Genomic DNA, 19,720 nt, shown 5'->3' with positions numbered 1-19,720 from the left:
CAGGAATTCCTTTTATAATATCTTGAGGAATTCCCCAAGAATTTCTCCAGAAATTCCTACAAGACCTTCCCCAAGAATTTCACCAGGGGTCCCTCTAAGACTTCTGCCAAGAATCGCTTCAGGAATTTCGCCAAAAATACCTCCAGGGATTTTTTTAAATAAATTTCTTCGAAAAATCATCCAAAAATCCTCCAGAAATTCGTTTATGAATACCTCTAAGATTCTTCAGGAAATCTACAGGTATTTATCGGGAAAATACTCCTGGGACAACTCCAGGGATTTCTACAAAAAAATCCTTCAGGAAATTCTCCAGGAACTGCTCCGACATTCCTTCTAAGAATTTCTCAACCAATTACTTCAAGAATTCCTCCACAAATTTCTCAAAAAATTCCTCCAGGAATTTTTCTAAGAATTTCTCCAGCTATTTCTCCAAAACTTTTGCTAAGAATTCCTCCAAGAATCCATCCAGGAATTTCTCCAGTAATTCATCTAGAATTTCGGCAAGAACTTTAATAAGATTTTCTCCAAGACCTGCTCCAATACTTCTGTCGAAAATTCCTTCAAGAATGCTTTCCAGGAATTTGGCCTATGATTCTTTTATAAATTCCTTTAGGAATACCTCCAGGGATTTTTCTATAAATACCTTCAGGAGTTCTTCCAGGAAATCCTTCAGAAATTCCTCAAAAAATGCCTGCAGGAATCCCCTCAGGAATTCCTGGAGTATTTATTTGCTGGAGGAATTTCTGGAATATATCCTGGAGGAATTCCTGGAGTACTTTCCGGAAGAATTCATGTTGTAATTTGTGGGAGAATTTTTAAAGAATTTCCTGGGGGAATTCTTTGAGGAATTCCTGAAAGATTTTCTTGAGAAATACCTGGAACAATTCCTGGATGAATTTTTGGAAATTTGAAGAAAATCCTGGAGAAATTTCTGAATCAATTCCTGAAATATTTCGTGTAGGAATTCCTGGAGTATTTCCCGGAACAATTCCTAGAGGACTTGTTGTAGTAGATCCAGGAGGAATTCGTAGAGTAATTCCTGGAAGAGTTCCTGGAGTAATTCCTGAAGGAATACCAGGAGTATTCGATGAAGGAATTTCTGGAATATATTCTGGAGAGAATCCCAGGAGGAATTTCGTGAGGAATTCCTGAGGGAATCCTGAAAGAATTCCTGGATGAATCCCTGTGAGGAATTCCTGGATGAATCCCTGTGAGGAATTCCTGGAAAAACCCCTGAATTGCTGGAGGAATTTCTGGAGAATACTGTAGAGGAATTTCTTGTGAAATCCCCTGATGAATTCCTAGTTGAATTAGTAGTTATTCTTGGTGAAAGTTCTGGAGATATTCCTGGAGGAAGTCCTGGAGGAATTTCTGGAAAATTACCCTGGACAATTACCCGTATAAATTCGCTGGAGGAATTCTTAGAATAATCCTTGGAAGAATTCCTAGAGGAAATTCTGGAGGAATCCCAGGAGGAATTTCTAGAAACATTCCTGTATAAATCCCTGGATTAGTCGTTGGAGGATATCCAGAATGAATTGCTGAAGGAGTTCTATAGGATTTCCTGGAGGAATACCTGCATGAATTCCTAGATGAGTCCATGGAGCAACCCATGGAGTAATTAGTGAAGGAATCCCTGGTGGTAAACCTGAAGGAATTCCCGAAAGAATTTCTAGAGCAATCGCTGGAGAAATCCTTTGAAAATTCCTGTAGGAATCCCTGGAAAGCTTCCTGGAGGAATCCAAGGAGAAATTTCTGCAGGAACTCTTGAAAAAAATATCTGGAGGAGTTTTCACGGAACTCCTGAAGAAATCCTTGGGGGATTCCCGAGCAATCCTCAGGGAATTCCAGTGGAATCCTTGGGGAGCTTCCGGAGGAATTTCCGCAGGATTTCGGAAGGTTCTTTAAGTACTTTCCGAGGAACTCTTAGAGGAATTCCAGCACAGTTTCTGAAGGAATTTCAAAGCAACTGCCAAGAAACTCGTGAAGGATTTCACGGGAAGTTCTGGAGGTATTTCCTAGGAATATGTAGAGGTATTCTCGGAGAACATCACGATGAATGTCTGATGGGTTCCTGAAGGAATTTTCGAGGAACACCTGGAGGAATTCTTGGGTAATTTCCGATACTCCAAAATACCATAAAGATCATTTGTATGTGGGGCTGTCCATAAACCACGTGGTCATTTTTTTGGGACTTTTCACCCCCTCCCCCCCCCCCCCCCCGCGTGGTCATTAGTCCATACAAATTTTTTTATTTGTCCATACAAAATGGTCGTTGGAAAATGAATTCCAGAGTAGTTTGGATGACCTAGATCACCCAATTCATGTATCATTAATTTTCTAGGGGTGCTTTGAGGCTTTTTGAGTACTGTGGTAGTTTGGTGACGATAATCATAACTGAGTAGGCCATGCCGTTGGTGAAGATTATTATCATTCGATCTGTCAAGCCGGAGAGTACCACATTGGCGACGAGAAGAACCCATTTGCTGAACTCAGAAGCGGAAGTTTGGAGAATCAACAAGAAGACCATCTTGAAGAAGCAGATATTTCACTGGAAACACGGTGGCGATCTTTCGGCTACACATCAACGAAAACAAGAAGGGAAACGGCAAAAGAACAAGAGTGTTTTTCACTGTTTGTATCTGGATGAACCAGTTGAAGCTTTAGGTAACTATAAGTAGTCTGTTTTTCGACGGATAGCATCTGCTCGGATCAGACATGAGGGAAGTCGAAATATCTCGCCTCGAAAGAGGGAGATGCCGAAACGACGGATGAAAATCCGGCCGTAGACGGCAATAATGTCTCGCCTCAAAGGAGGGGGGCGCCAAAGCGGCAGATGAAAATCCGGCCGGGGCTGGTAATAATATCTTGCCTCCTAGGAGGGAGACGCAAAAGCAAAAGCGTCAGTTGACAATGGATCATTGGAGCTGACTTTTCCGCTACTCACCGCATCAAAACATAAGCACCACCGTATATGGGCGGTAACACAGTGACAGCAGTCAAGTTACGTCAAACACACAAGGCTACGATGGCGCTATCTGTTCATTTCATAGCGGCCGTTTTAGTTATTTTAGTGATCCATTAAAACGGCATGGCCTACTCAGTTATGATTATCGTCACCAAACTACCACATCTCCTTTTGTCAAAATAATTATGCAATTTTGGCCTTCTTCACAGATTTATTCTCTATTTTGCACTGCATCAGTCAATTGTCAAATCGGATTTTTATCAGTATGTTATCTAGTTGCACTGTTTTTGCAATTCGTTTATCAAAATCTTTCAAAAAGGCACTATTTATCATAACTTGTTTTAAAAATAATTACATTTGACAAAAGGAGATGTGGTAGTTTGGTGACGATAATCATAACTGAGTAGGCCATGCCGTTGGTGAAGATTATTATCATTCGATCTGTCAAGCCGGAGAGTACCACAAGTACCATAAACTATGTTCTGTGATTATTCATCGTGTATAAAATTTGGTTTAGATTGCTGGATTTGAGACACAAACTTCGGAGTACTTTGGAGGCCTTAGAATAGCTCTGGGATCAAAACTTCAACAGACTATGATGGGTAGTAGCAGTGGTGGAAATTGATCGCGAACGTGTGCTTACGCGCTACAAAAAAATGCTATCGCATCGCAAACCTTTGCTATGCGATGGTGTTCGTACGTCTGTGGCTCACGATCGTACGACACGAACGCCAACGAGTGCATCGCATCTTTTGCAAGCGCGATGCTTTTTTATTTTAGAGGTTCGCGGCCGATATTTCTGTAATGAAATCAAATGTTGGTAAACTTTTTCGTCGATATCATTTATTGGAATGGTACCTGACCAGTATAATCAAAAAACACCCAACTAATTACCATTAAGTGTACAAAAAATGGAAACAAACCAAGTGTTCTACATTGTGATCCTTCTGGCGAACCAACTGCGATTCTGCTCGTTCGACATTTGTTTTGTGTTAGTTCGTCGATCCGGGAAATCGAGAACCGTTCTCTCTTTTTGGGTTCGCGAGCGCGTGAGCAACGATTGTGTTGGATGCAAACCAAAAAACACGTCAAGCGCATGATGCTTTCCACCACTGGGTAGTAGTTCATTGCAGGTTAAGGATCAGTGAAAACTATTGATGATTAGCGATGAATGATAATGATGAAATTTGACTAAAACCATGTAGAATCTATAAAAAATACAGAAAAAAAAGCCACGTATCTTCGGCTACCAGCAAAAGGGGGGAGATACCGTGCATTTCTCAGCACAACTGTTCCCCTTGACAAAAAAAAACTCCAGGATAAAATGTCTAAAACAAAGAAGATATTGCATTTCTACCAAAAGAAGATCGTCCCGGGTATAGATAGTAGAGTAAACATAGATACGCGGACATCACTGAGTGAAATGTTTCAAGCGTGTGAGTAGTATTTTTCAAGAGTGCGACTGTTGAATATGACGTCACGCACTCCATTGTTGTTGTTGGAATCGTGACGTCATGCTCGTTTGGATACAAATTTTGACAGTTCGTTTGGATACAACGGATTCATCATCGCGGATCTATGTTTACTCTACTATCTATAGAGATAAGTGACATTTCATCACACGAACACTAGCTTGAATTTTTCCATACACAAAAATGCACGCCAATTCAAAGGCTATTCAGATTGCATATGAAAATACAGTGCGATTCCGTTTTTGGCATGCTCCTCTTTTGGCATGCTCCGTTTTTGGCATACCCCGATTTTGGCAACAAAAGGTTCCGTTTTTGGCAACAGTTTTGGATTCACTTGAAAAAAGGGCAAATCTATATATATAAAAATGAATTTTGAGTCCCTTTGAGGCAACAAAACTCACGAACGGCTGAACCGATCGGAATGACTCTTGCAAGGTTCGATTTGTATTCATGGTGGCTGTGTTTATATGTATAAAAAGTTGAAAAAATGAATTAAAAAACTAAAAATATTTAGAAAATACTGAGATTTGTGTGAACTGGGTACAAAGTCAACATGACCGCAATAAAACCAATCTAGAGTGCTGTGCTGTAATGACCTCAACAGCTGTCAACCACCACAACTGGCAAGACAAGGTTTGCCGGGACAGCTAGTTTAATATAAATAAGCTATTTTTGATACTGAACAGCTCTTATTTGAACAATTAATGGTCAATAATTTCTCTAGACGCTTATGTGAAGTTCACAATTTGAAATTTAGGGGAATTTTCTTTTCCAAATGTTTACTGAATGGTGGCTACAACGAATAGTTGTAGCATGTTGTTTACAATTGCATCAAACAATATTCTAAGGGTTTACCCTATACGTCTCACTAGACATTTCTGTTACATATAACATTTTATTGCCGAAAATAGCATTAAATCATCCACCACCGTAGTTTTCTCTCCAAATAACGAGTCAGCATTTCTGTCTTGACATATTTGTTCTGAACTATATCAAGATATTACTGACTAATGACCCAAGCAACACACATGTTATATAATAGTTACGACAGCGCAAGTTTTGGTTCTATAGAAGTTTATTTTACGTTATTTCAACACAATGTTAGAAGTACGTCAAATAAACTTATATACAACCAAAACTTGCGCTGTCGTAACTCTATTATAACATGCGTGTTGCTTGGGGATGACGTCGGAATAGGACAGGATGATTATTCTAAAATCATTTAGATCGTTGCCATGGCTACGCATGCTTGATATTCATGTTAGCCTTGACTTTTAACATTCAACTTTTTTTTCAAAAGAAGCTGGGACGTCAAATCGTTAGCATGGTTTTCGCTCCGTTGAAAGAATAGGGAGAAAAGCTAGGATATTGGCAGCATAATAAACCGAGATCTGATCAGGAGGTATGTTATTAGTTCATTTTATTCGATAACGATTACATAATTTCGATGGTTTTTGCGGTCCAGAATATGGAGAAATTTCCGAAGAAGAAAGAAAGGCGAAGCCTCACTCTGAAGCAAAAAACCGAAGTACTGCAGCGTCTAAAGGAGAAGAAAAACAACAAGTCAGAACTTGCGGAGGAATTCGGGGTAGACAGAGCAACAATCAGAAAAATCGAACTTCAAGAAGAACAGATTCTGCGAAAATCATCTTCCATGGGTGGAACAAATTGCAAAGGAAAATACGTCTCTTCCGGGAAGTACCAAAAGCTTGAACTTGCTCTGTTTTATTGGTTTTTGAAAATGCGGGATAATCATGAAACACTCACCTCTGGCTTGATTTTGCTACAAGCTCGAAAGTTTGCTTCTAAACTGAACATTCCAAGTAATTTCAAGTTTAGTAAGAAGTGGCTGCATAATTTCAAGAAAAGATTTAAAATTCGAAAATTGAAAATATCCGGCGAGAAGCTTTCAAGTGACCTGGAAAGCATCGAGCCTTTTAAACAACAGTTTTTTGAAGTTGTGGATGAATGAGGGCTTTCAATTGACCAACTCTATAATGCCGACGAGTCGGGATTATTTTTCAAAATTTTGCCGAACTACACGCTGGTTCATAGCAAAGAAACTTCCGCAACAGGGCATAAGGTGGCGAAAGATAGAATCACTTTCATGCCCTGTGCAAATGCTTCCGGATCAAACAAACTTCCGATGCTAATGATTGGAAAATCAAAAAAACCGAGAGCGTTCAAGAACATTCAGTTGCCATTGCAATATGATGCTTCGAAGAATGCCTGGATGACTCGAAATATTTTCCAATCCTGGTTCCACAAATCGTTTGTACCAAATGTTCGACAATATTCAGAAAAAGCTGGAATCGAACCGAAAGCCTTGCTCTTGCTGGATAATTGCACGGCGCATCATTTCGAAGATGAACTCTGCTCTGACGATGAACGCATCAATGTGATTTTTCTTCCACCAAATGTAACTCCGATCCTGCAGCCGATGGATCAGCACATAATTCAAACCATCAAGCTCAAATACCGTGAAAAACTGCATCAAGAAATATCATTTTCATCAATGGATTACCAGCTTTGACAAAAATTGCAACAGATGGCGCTAGTGAGCAGGAGTTTTTTACTTTTAAAATGTATGGAGAAATTAATAAAAAATAATTTCTTGACTTAATATGCATTTTATCGGAAAAAATATTTGGTACAGGTTGTAGGCCATAATGATCGCAACCTACGATACCAAATATTTTTTTCCAAAATTTCGAAATATTTGAAATATTTGAAAAAATGTTCAAATCTCCATACATTATTTCGACCGAAAACTTCTGCCTTGATATTGGTTGATCTTCGTTTGCCTATACATGGCATCACGTAAATACATGGATCCATGTTTACCTTTACCCTTCTGTCAATGAGTCGAAATAAAAAAATGAAAAAAAGTTTAGAGTGGCAACGCGCAATCAAAAATCTGCGGTAAATATTTCATTTGATTACATATTAAAACTAATATCTAATTTTATAATACTGAAGTATACTTCAGATACGCGATCATACATAGTATCCAGATGTTTCAACAGAGCCCAGGAATATTCATCGTCTGTGGGGAAACACCTCGACGGCGTCATTGCGTCGCGGCTCTCGTAGGAGTTCCACTGGCATGCGGCGACTTCTGCACGGTTCATCGAGACGGATTAAATTCCGTTATGTCGTTGAAGATGTTCCTAGTGTTGCGCAGGTATTGTTGATCCGGTAAGGAGTCATCGTCGGCACATCAAATTGCCTTCGGAGAAGAACGGCGGTCAGAAGCAACGCCGAGTCAGACTAACAGCAGTCCTGGAATGCAGCAGTTTGTATTCATCGATGCAACAAGTTGTATTCATCGATTCCATTGAAGAGTCCAAACGGGATTGCAAATTGATCATGACCAAAAACTGGCACAACGGCGTAAGCTCCTGCATTAGTTCCGAATCTTGGAAAAAAAAAATCTTCACAGCCACTTCCCGCATTGAACTTGTACTGCTCCTGAGTCCTGGATCATCTTTCCCAATACAGTAGACGTTCGATAACTGCAACATGTTTACGTTTCACCTAGCGAACAAAATTCGATAACTGCAACGTCAGATTGGCGTCAACAACCCATCAATTGACGTAAAATGAACGTAAAATTCATTCGACTGTTCATTTGGGCTAACCTGGCGCACTTTTTTGACGGTAAGCGGTGCGATAACTGCAAATTTGTTGCACTTACCGGACTTGCAGTTAGAAAGCATTGCAGTTAAACCGTTTGCACCGACCGAACGTCTACTGTATTTCTTTGAAATTCTGGCTGGTCGACATTTTTATTTCCATTTCCTTCATTTTGGACTCCAGGGGCACTTGTTGATTAATCTAAAATCATGTAAAGTTGAGTTTTTGGGCACAAACAATGACGGTACTACATACAAGACCTACCTGCTATCCTCCTGTGGAAACTTCTGATTCATGCTAGTTTCTTTCGGGACATTTGTATAATTCGTCAAATAGTCCAATCTCCTATCACAGGCTAACATTATTTTATCACTCGCGAACTAAAATACAACTCGTGTGTTGTTTTAATTTTACTCTCGATTTACATTGCTCGTCGTGATCGCGACTCCTCTACTGTTTTCAATGTTTTGCTTCTCTACCCACGTAACGTAAACCATACGTGAGAAAAAACGAGAGAGAAATGTTTTTTGCTTTTTTTCACGCACATTCTGACAGTTCCTCACGAGGTTTTTCATTAGAGCGACAAAGAGTTGGAATCTCTTTTACCTTCGTAGCCGCGAACGCAAATGAGCTGTCAAAATTTTTCTAGCAGCTTTACCGTACTGCACCATTTGCGGCACGAAATGAAAATTTTATTGTTTCTCACATACAGTAGACGTTCGGTCGGTGCAAACGGTTTAACTGCAATGCTTTTTAACTGCAAGTCCGGTAAGTGCAACAAATTTGCAGTTATCGCACCGCTATCCATCAAAACGGTGCGCCAGGTTAGCCCAAATGAACAATCGAATGAATATTTCGTTCATTTAACGTCAATTGATGGGTTGTTGACGCCTATCTGACGTTGCAGTTATCGAATTTTGTTCGTTAAGTGAAACGTAAACATGTTGCAGTTATCGAACGTCTACTGTATTATTAATGCTCATTTTAAACAAAAATAATTACATGTGCTTTATTTCATTAACAAAATCAATAGAAATATGAAGTAATGCGCTGAACGGAGTACTAAAATTATCATTTTAAGTTCAATCAGGAGTAACAATTCATTAAATACTATCTTCCCTAATTTGGTGCAATCACTGTAGACTTGTTTTCTCTATCGAGCCGCCACCTGTTGGAATTTGGTGGAACATTAAAATGTTTCCATTAGTCTCCGATAGAGCTAGAGTGTACTTGAAGCGCCTCTCGCGGTGGAATATGTCGGAAACCGATGCAGGTAGTCCATTGATAGTGCAGTTCATTTGAAAAGCATAAATTTGAAGGATGTTGCATTCTGGCTTAACGAAGCGTGGATGAGCGTTTTTCAGTCAGTGTTGCAACAGGCTTGGAGGAACATTGGCGTATGCGTGTACCGTTGTCGTTATTATTCCAGCAAACCTCACGGTAAGACACTTAATTGATTGTAGAACTATTCTTGAACAATATAAAATGTGTAAATTTTGTTTTTGTGCGGTGAGCTTTAGAGCCGAAAAACTAATTCACACATTGTAGCTCAGTTTCAATCATACTCATTTCCATGTGTGTTTGTTTTAACGTGCAGGGTTCAAGCAGTGGAATCATCCGGACTACCTGATGAAGACAGGTGCATCGACGCTTATTCTAACACGGACATTTTGGCAATCGTCAACAACGAAGAAAGTTATGAAACCGATTTTCACGACGAAGACGACGATGATTCTGTTGAATCCTTGGTTGAGCCGGACAACATTGAGATTGAGTGTGATGAAGCACGTCCAGCGGAAACGGTTGAGCAAAGTCAGCATTACCGTGCTGTAAAATGCCTGAGTTTTGCACTAGAGTGGGCCGAAGAAAATGGACTTGATATGAATGATATTCTACATCTCCGTAAGATTAGAAGCATTGGATTAGAAAAATGAGTAAACAGTTAAAAACACCTACACAAAATAAATTAAACATAATATCATCATACAGTTGCGTATTTTTATATTTTAATAAGCCAATATCAATGTTTAGAAAATAGAACTGCAAGAAAATTTATTGTAAAATAATGGTTCCGTTTTTGGCACGGTTCCAGTTTTGGCAACTGAAAATTTTAATTTTGTTGCCAAAAACGGAATCCCACTGTACAGTAGACGTTCGATAACTGCAACATGTTTACGTTTCACTTAGCGAACGAAAATCCGATAATTGCAACGCCTGACAGTGTCAACAAACCATCAACTGACGGTAAATGAACGCGAACTTCATCCAAGTGTTCATTTGGGCTAACATGGCGCACCATTTTGACGGATGGCGGTGCGATAACTGCAAAATTGTTGCACTTACCGGACTTGCAGTTAAAAAGCATTGCAGTTAAACCGTTTGCACCGACCGAACGTCTACTGTATTACCCAACTGATTTGGGTAAAACGGCTAAATAATGATAAAACTAACAACCGGGGTAAGAGTGCACCTGCACATATTTTCCCCCAAGTTTCACTACTACATCTACAAAAGAGACACGCATACATTTGAACGTGATTACCACTATAGTCCCGGGTGTTAACGGGTTAACCGCGTGTAAAATACACAAATATCGCCTCAACATTGCCATCTTATATGATCACTGGTTGACTGGGAACCTAGATGAGATCACTGACGCGGAAGAGCTCGTCACGGCACTGCAGCAACAGTGCGAGCTGCAGCTGCAGGGGCCCGCAAGGGGAATGACACTTCCTTTGCTAACCGGAAAAATCCGCATTTATCCGTTGCTAACCGTCGTTAACCGCGTCTAACTGCTGCTCAGTTAGTAGCGGTTAGCGACGTTTAGGAACGGATAAATGCGGATATTCCGGTTAGAAAAGGACATGTCATTCCCCCTGGGGGCCCGGCAGAAACATAGGTAATCTTGGTACTTTGGTAGAACCAGGGAGGGTGTAGGCACGTCAAACTCGAACAAACTACATCTACCTAACATGCATCGAGCGGGCCTTCCCAAACAACACAATGCGATTTCGCGGGCCATCCCCATCGGCAACACAAACCAATTTCCAAGCAGGATTCGACCAAGGTCCAGGTCGCGTGCCAGTCGACACTACACGTAACACACTCGCAAAAGATGAGCAGTAGGTACAACTACAGTCAACTTTATACCTTTCCGAAACGGAGCGGAGTCGATAATTGACGTTAGCTTTTGTGGACCAGGCCAAACTGGAAGGTAGACGATGGCTGCACTCACAGCGATCATCTGGCGGTTCGCTATAGTATGGACTACAACCCGCTGCCGTAGAGGAAGAGGCAGTTAGGCCAAGGTCAAGCCGTCCTAGGTGGAAGACAGCATACTTCAATGACGAGGTATTTAGGGAGGCGCTCCATCGTGAGCGACACCTACCCTGTTTGAGCAGAGACGAGATGGTAGCGGTGCTCTCGCGTGCGTTCGATGTGACCATGCCTAGGCTAGTTTACCGTAGAAATGGGGGACCACCGGCGTACTGGTGAACTCAATCGATTTTTGGACTTGTGTCGCGCCTGCCTAAGAAAAGGACCACAAGGTTTATAAATAGCCCCAAAAGCTATAAATCTGAGACTATTAATATAGAAATACGTTTAGGCAGAGATACTATTTATACTATTACAAAACAATATTGGAAATTTCGGAGAATGCAAAAAATATTTTAATTGATAACACAACCACCAGTTTTTTTCCTTGACCTGATTTATAGTTCAATAACTGCCAGGCTTTCGTATAATTAATAAATTACAATTACAATTACAACTATGGAACCACCTCCCCGTATTACTTCCTTTTGCCGTAACGTTTCCTTCCCCCGAACGACGACTTCCCTGCACCGCTGCTCTCCGTCATACGCAGCGTCAACGAGTTCTTCACCGAGTTGTACGATCCCCCAATGAAAGCCGCAAACTTGAGCATCTCGTTCTTGGTAATGTTCAACCCGCCGTGCACCTGGTCCACGTTCAGTGTTCCATTCTCCAGCATGAAGGCCAGCGCCAGATAGTGCGTCAGCGCCTTGTGCACCGTGTATTTGGTCTTGGTCGGCTTGTGCTGATTCACCTGGGAGAAGTTCTGCTTGATTTCGTGGTACAGCTCGTTGGAGAATGGGGAACACGCGACCTTGTCGAAGTTGGTACCGCGATATCCCAGGAGGCGACATAGGGCGTCCATGAAGAGGCAAATCTGTAGCGTACGGACGTTTTCGTCGGAGTCGGGCTCCTTGGACTGTAGGGCCGCCTTCACCTTGTTCGTCAGATAGACATTGGAAAAGTCCAGCGATTCCGGTGCTTTTTGCAGCAGTCCCAGCCCAACGGTTTTCAAACTATCCAGAACCATCTTCGAGAGCATATCTTGCAAGCGGTACACCTCGGCTGGAGTTTTGGCCTCCGGGTTCCGTGGTGGTTTCATGCTGGCCAGGATGAGCTCACCTTCGACCTTGTTCTTGGCGAAGGCGTTGTCCTCGGTGAACTGCTCGTCGTCGTACTTGGTGACGGTATGTTGGATGGATTCGCTCATCACGTCGATGTTGCTGGTGGATCGTTCGATGCGTTCCAGGGCCCGAATGGCCTGTTTGCCACCGAACTTGCGCATCACCGTGAGGGAGCTCTCCTCCTCTTGAAATTTGTTCGCGTTGTCATCATAGCAGGCGTTCAACATGGTGCATTCTTCCATTTGGATGAGGCGCATCTTGCCGGTGCGTTTGCTCCGGATTGCGATGTAGGTGTTCATCAGGTCCGACGGGAGGTTTTCACCCAGATAGCCGCGGTACGCTTGCTGATCGCTGATGACTACTGCCATCCGGGATGGGGTTGGTTCGTCGGCGGTGGCTCGGTTCATGTCTTCGGCCCGGAAGCAGTGTATTTGGCTGTCATTTTTGTAGCCCATCTCGGCATTCTGGAAGCTCACTGAAATGGAAACATAAGTTCGATAAATTTCAACCAAATTATGGTCATCAAGCGACCTCGGATGAGCCCACTGTTCGCTGTGCCACAGTTGATCAAATCCAAAACAAGCTCGTATCCAAATCCAAATCGCACATGGAAGCCCCGAGATGCAATTTCATACTCACATAAAATGGGATTATCCCGGTCATTTTGAACGTCGACGACATCCACAATCTTCGTTGTTGACTTCATGGCGATTTGTCCTAATGATATTGATCAGTTTTCTTGTGAAATCACTCGGTTTTCCACATGAATTACGGCACACGATTCACCTCACGTTTGTTTTGATCAAAAACTGAGCAATCTTCTTTATCGACCTTCTATGAAACGCTCAGGGCTGACGTCGCGCAGCGATAGAACTGTCATTGTCATCATGGTCCACTGCACGAATTTCTGCTAGCTTGCTTACTCTCACACGAAATTTGACGTTTGAGCGGTGTCGGCACCGCTCAAACGTCAAATTTCGTGTGAGAGTAAGCAGGCCAGCAGAAATTCGTGCAGTGGACCAGCAATCATCATCATCAGTGGTTTCATACACGCTAAGCTTTTTTTGTGTCTAGAACAGCTGGTTTCAAACAAACCTTTTTTGTATTGCCGCGCTTATCTTAGATTCTCAGCAAGCTGCGTTCGAAACGCGCAGCCTTAGATTGCGCCAGACCGCGCACGTATGATTTGTACACGGTGTGTATAGCGCATTTAGTTCACCACTGGACTATCGCACTAGTTTTCACGAGTGCGAAAACGCTAATAAAAGTGCGCGATTGCATCAAATCAACTCGGTGTCTTCAGAGCACTTGTTCTCCATAGATTGAAGAAACAGTGCGCCGAAGACATCAACCTGATTTGATGCAATCGCGCACTTTTATTTACGTTTTCGCACTTATAATGTCGCAGTTCGCAGTCCAGTAGTGAACTAAATGCGGTATACCTTGGCTAAAACTGTTTTGCAGCCGCCGGGTGGAGCTGTCAGCCGCCGTGTACAAATCAAACGGGCGCAATCTTATGGCGGCTGACTCAGATCAGCTGGATCTGAGTGATTAAGCTAGGATGCACAATAAGATTTTGTTGTTAGATCTGATTCATCTGATTAACACTAGCCTTACACATAAGCTGTGAGATTTGTACACATGTATGTAGTCAGATTTTTATGGACACTCAACTCACCTTGACTCGAAAGCTCGCAGCGAGTGAAAAAAAATGACGCTCATGATGTGTAAAAATACACGAGCGTGCGACCTTGCCTCAAACAAGAATAATTTGTAAACAAACCACGGCGCCCGCTTCTGATGAGACTGCTGGCGTTTCTGTCAACGTAATCAAAAATTTCTGCTGCTGGTTGCGATTCTTGGGACGCGTCGCAGACCTCTAGAAGCAAGCAGCGGGAGTGCAATCAGCGGTTGGTTCGTCACATTCATCGCATCCTAGGGCGCCCACGCACAACCTCAGGCCGCCAATCGCATTTTCAATCGGGAAATGATTGAAATTTAGTCGATTTTTACCAGAACCCCGAACGAACGATCACTACACAGAAAACTGGTTTGTGAGTGACCTCATTTGACTCGACGAAGATGGCTCCAAGTAAGTGCACTCTTGATTTACCACCATTCTGAAAGACTTTCGATTGACCCTACCGAATCCTTGCAGAATCCGCCAGCAGTAATCTGAAGTACCTCAGCTTGGTGACCCTCACGCTTCAGAATGCCATACTGGGACTTAGCATGCGGTACGCCCGGACCCGGCCCGGTGCGATGTTCCTCAGCTCCACAGCCGTCGTGATGGCCGAAGTGGTCAAACTGCTCACCAGTCTGGTGCTGGTGTTCATGGAGGAGGGCAAAAGTTTGCACCGGCTGCACCACGCCCTGCACAGCACGATCGTGAAGCAACCGATCGACACGCTCAAGATCTGCGTGCCGTCGTTCCTGTACATCCTACAGAACAACCTGCTGTACGTTTCGGCGTCGCATCTGGACGCGGCCACCTACCAGGTGACCTATCAGTTGAAAATTTTGACGACCGCAGTGTTTGCGGTGATTATTCTAAGGAAGCAGTTGTTCCCGACGCAGTGGGCTGCGCTGGTGGCGCTCGTTGTGGGCGTGGCCACTGTGCAGCTGGCGCAGACGGATTCGAGCGGGACGGCTGCCTCCCGGCAGCAGCACATGCCAGGTGAGTTGGGATGGCGTACTTTGTGGGTACTATATCCTACACCGGCAGAACATTCATCCAAACGCAGCAATTTGAGAGCAACTCAATGATGTTCTGAGTGTTTCAGAGTCTCATCGAGACCTTACCCAATTCTCCACTAGACAGAAATGTCTTTCCTTTTCCGGACTTGTACCGGTGTAATAAGGGTACCATAGACTAATTATACCGTTTGCACCGACCGAACGTCTACTGTATCATCTCTCATCTCCCGTTTCTTATCTCACTTTATCACCAACCCTCATCTATCATCATCATCATCACAATCTCTTATTTCTCTTTATCATCATCTCTCAACTCTTATCTCTTATTTCTTATCTCACACCACTCATTTCTCATCTCCTACTCATCATCATTATTTCACATCATCATCTCTCATCTTTTATCTCTCATATCTCACCTTTCATTATCATCTTTCATCTCTCATCTCTCATCTCACATCTTTAAACTCTCATCTATCGTCTCTTATCATCTTTATCATCTCTCACCTTTTATCACTCATCTCTAACCTTTCATCACTCGTTTCATCTCTCATCATCATTATCTCCAATCTGTCATCTCTCATCTGTCTGGTCCTCTTATTTTTTTTTGGCTTCCATCTCTTATCTGTCATCTACTATCTCTAATCTTTAACCTCTCACCTTTCATCTCACATCTCTCATTTTTCAACTCTCATCTTTCATCTCTCATCATCATCATCATCATCATCATCATCATCATCATCACCATCTCTCACATCTCATCTCTTATCTCACATTATCATCATCTCTCATTTCTCTTCATTATCATCATCATCTCGCACCTCTGATCATCTCTCATCTTTCCTCTCTTATCCCTCCTATCTAATTACTCATCTCTCACCTCTCTTAAATTTCATCTTTCATCTCTCATCAAACATGTCTCATCTCTCATCTTTTAACTCTCATCTATCGTCTCTTACCATAATTATCATCTCTCATCTCTAATCCCTTATCATCATTATCATATTTTCTCATTTCATCATTATCTCTCATCTATGATCTCATATCTCATCTCTCACCTCTTATCACTCATCTTTCATCTCAGCTTTAATATTCATCATCTCTAATCTCTCACCTCTCATCTGTTTTCTCTCATCTTTTATCTTTTATGTCTCATCATCATCTTCTATCTCTTATCTTTCATCTCTCAACTCTCACCTCTCATCTCTCATCCTTATATCTCATCTCTTATCTCTCATCCCTCATCTCCCATCTTTCATCTCTCATCCCTCATCTCCCATCTTTCATCTCTCATCATCTCATATCTCATTATCTCGCTCTCTCTCTCACAGCTATCATTTATCAAATCCTACTTCTCACATCTTTCACCTCTTCGCCATTAGCTTATCCTCTCGGCAGACTTCGCTTTTTCGTTGCGGTTTACCCTCTCGGGGAAATTCGCCTTTTGACAGCTGGGCAACTGCTTGACAGAGCTCCGCCCAGTACAGTAGACGTTCGATGACTACAATATGTTTACGTTTCACCTAACGAACGAAAATTCGATAACTGCAACGCCTGACAGTGTCAACAAACCATCAACTGACGTAAAATGAACGCGAACTTCATCCGACTGTTCATTTGGGCTAACATGGCGCACCATTTTGACGGATGGCGGTGCGATAACTGCAAAATTGTTGCACTTACCGGACTTGCAGTTAAAAAGCATTGCAGTTAAACCGTTTGCACTGACCGAACGTCTACTGTACAAAATACGACGAGGGGGGTGATTGGACAAATCGCTCCCATACAAACTGATTTTTAAATAGGTCCCCGGGCACAAAAAATCATGAACATTTGGATTTCGGCTCAATTGGGTTTTTAAATTTAAAAAAATGTAAAGATTTTTTGATTTTATACGAAAGAGCATCTCTTTCTGAGTCACTATGATTTTTTTTCAGATTTTTAGAACTTTATTTTGATATCTAAAATCAATTCTAAAGACATTTTTTGAAATCACCTTTTGACAGCTGGGCAACTGCTTGACAGAGCTCCGCCCAGTACAAAATGCGACGAGGGGGGTGATTCGACAAATCGCTCCCATACAAACTTCAAACTGATTTTTAAATAGGTTGCCGGGCACCAAAATTGATGAAAATTTGGATTTCGGCTCAGTTTGGCATGCAGATTCAGACTATGAAATTATCTTAACACCGCTAAAGAAGCCAATTAGCCACTAGGCAGAAATATCATGCCTTTTTCCCGGACTTGCCCCGGTGTACCTTAAGTGTAATAAGGGTACTGTCTACCATCGGTGGATTAATTCGGTTTCTTTATCGTTTCCAGGTGAACCGGACCAGAACCGCCTGCTCGGCTTCAGCGCCGCCCTCGGTGCGTGCTTCCTGTCCGGCTTTGCCGGTATCTACTTCGAGAAGATGCTCAAGGGGGCGGACATCTCCATCTGGATGCGAAACATTCAGCTCAGCTTGCTCAGCCTGCCGTTCGGGCTGGTAACGTGCTTCGTGAACGACGGCATAAAAATCACCTCCGATGGGTTCTTCTATGGGTACGACGGGTTCATCTGGTACCTGATCCTGCTGCAGGCCGGCGGTGGCCTGATTGTGGCCGTGGTGGTCAAGTACGCCGACAACATCCTGAAGGGCTTTGCCACCTCGCTGGCGATCATTATTTCCTGTGTGGCGTCGATGTATCTGTTCGATTTCAACCTGACGATGCAGTTTACGTTTGGGGCCGCCCTGGTGATTGCATCGATTTTCCTCTACGGGTACGATCCGAATGCGGCCGCCAAGCAGAAGATCGTCAAGCTCAATCCGGAAAGCGTGGAGCGGCTGCTGGCGGAAAAGGTCTGAACGAAGGACGTATGTAGTATTAGGCTGAGCTAAGCTGATTTTTTTTCTTCTGTAGGATTATTTAGGACATATTATGTGACGAAATGATGCAATGAAAAATTTAAGTTACTTAAATTTTTAGGTAAAAGTATACAGTAAAAAAATAAAGGAAATTTTAACAATAATCGATATGGGCGCTGCAATTTCGAAACTTCCTATAGCCATTTTACGAAATGACGCGTCGAAGGCTATCCAGATTAAATACAGTAGACGTTCGATAACTGCAACATGTTTACGTTTCACTTAACGAACAAAATTCGATAACTGCAACGTCAGATAGGCGTCAACAACCCATCAATTGACGTTAAATGAACGAAATATTCATTCGATTGTTCATTTGGGCTAACCTGGCGCACCGTTTTGACGGATAGCGGTGCGATAACTGCAAATTTGTTGCACTTACCGGACTTGCAGTTAAAAAGCATTGCAGTTAAACCGTTTGCACCGACCGAACGTCTACTGCACATATGTAAATATTATTCAATTGATTAAAATTTTGGGTAAAACGGGTTAAAAATTACAAAAAGAACTTTTGCTCTCTTCGGACGTTGCAAATATTTTCCAGAGAATGAGCCATTTTACGAAGTGACAACAATGTTGATGATGATATTGGTTTTCACGGGTTATTGGACACTACCTCCTGTCAAAATTCATTCATTGGCTCGTAAAATGGACTATTTGTTTAGTACAGTAGACGTTCGATAACTGCAACATGTTTACATTTCACTTAGCGAACGAAATTCGGTAACTGCAACGTCAGATAGGCGTCAACAACCCATCAATTGACGTTAAATGAACGAAAAATTCATTCGATTGTTCATTTGAGCTAACGTGGCGCACCGTTTTGACAGATAGCGGTGCGTTAACTGCAAATTTGTTGCACTTACCGGACTTGCAGTTAAAAAGCATTGCAGTTAAACTGTTTGCACCGACCGAACGTCTACTGTACAGTAGACGTTCGGTCGGTGCAAATGGTTAAACTGCAAGTCCGGTAAGTGCAACAAATTTGCAGTTATCGCACCGCTATCCGTCAAAACGGTGCGCCAAGTTAGCCCAAATGAACAGTCGAATGAATTTTTCGTTCATTTAACGTCAATTGATGGGTTGTTGACGTCTAACTGACGTTGCAGTTATCGAATTTTGTTCGCTAAGTGAAACGTAAACATGTTGCAGTTATCGAACGTCTACTGTATAACAAATTATTATAAGCCATTTCACGAGACGTTTCAGAACAGCTGATCGCAGCAGCGGCGTCAACTGACAGAATTCCACGCACGTTTGTTTTGCTGGAATCTCGTGTAATTTTTGAAAAGGTACTTGTGCGACAAATTGGAGATATGAGAAAATGGCGCCAAAAAAGGCTCAAAAGCAGTCGCAGAAGCAATACAAATCTCATAAATTAATCAGGTATTTTTTTCGTTGCGATTGACTCGTTAACTTGTCGAAAAGAATTCAAATAAAAAATTCTAATTATTGTTTTAGCCAGTTTCAAAAACTACGCTTGACTTGCGCGCAGTCATTAACCATCATCAACCGGATGATGATTGAAAACGTAAACATCAGAGCGCGGAGTTCTGTCGTTTGACTAGCCTCATAAAATAGACTATTCTCTGACTGAATTTAATG

The 19,720-nt window shown here is 42.2% G+C and overlaps 2 protein-coding genes across 2 annotated transcripts; one reads left to right on the top strand and one right to left on the bottom strand.

The window, feature by feature from the left end:
- Positions 1 to 11,790: 11,790 nt before the first annotated feature.
- Positions 11,791 to 13,356, bottom strand: LOC109422131 (uncharacterized). Its single transcript, XM_019696769.3, has 2 exons — positions 13,155 to 13,356; positions 11,791 to 12,990 (listed from the first exon to the last, which is right to left on the bottom strand). The coding sequence occupies exons 1-2, from the start codon at positions 13,219 to 13,221 to the stop codon at positions 11,870 to 11,872; spliced, it is 1,188 nt and encodes a 395-aa protein (XP_019552314.3). The 5' UTR covers positions 13,222 to 13,356; the 3' UTR covers positions 11,791 to 11,869.
- A 940-nt stretch (positions 13,357 to 14,296) lies between these two features.
- On the top strand, positions 14,297 to 18,219 carry LOC109422132 (UDP-N-acetylglucosamine transporter). Its single transcript, XM_019696770.3, has 3 exons — positions 14,297 to 14,607; positions 14,674 to 15,192; positions 17,532 to 18,219. The coding sequence occupies exons 1-3, from the start codon at positions 14,598 to 14,600 to the stop codon at positions 18,053 to 18,055; spliced, it is 1,053 nt and encodes a 350-aa protein (XP_019552315.3). The 5' UTR covers positions 14,297 to 14,597; the 3' UTR covers positions 18,056 to 18,219.
- Positions 18,220 to 19,720: the final 1,501 nt, after the last annotated feature.

Source organism: Aedes albopictus, unplaced genomic scaffold (assembly GCF_035046485.1).
Source record: "Aedes albopictus strain Foshan unplaced genomic scaffold, AalbF5 HiC_scaffold_207, whole genome shotgun sequence".
NCBI lineage: Eukaryota > Metazoa > Arthropoda > Insecta > Diptera > Culicidae > Aedes > Aedes albopictus.
The sequence above is the reverse complement of the archived record's forward strand: the minus strand, read 5'-3'. Positions and strand labels throughout refer to the sequence as shown.

Excerpts from the sequence above, each read along its gene's own strand:
- LOC109422131 (XM_019696769.3), bottom strand. The coding sequence starts at position 13,221 with ATGAAGTCAACAACGAAGATTGTGGATGTCGTCGACGTTCAAAATGAC. Across the intron at positions 12,991-13,154 it reads CCGGGATAATCCCATTTTAT|TGAGCTTCCAGAATGCCGAG; the intron begins GTGAGTATGAAA and ends TTTCCATTTCAG.
- LOC109422132 (XM_019696770.3), top strand. Across the intron at positions 15,193-17,531 it reads CCGGCAGCAGCACATGCCAG|GTGAACCGGACCAGAACCGC; the intron begins GTGAGTTGGGAT and ends TATCGTTTCCAG.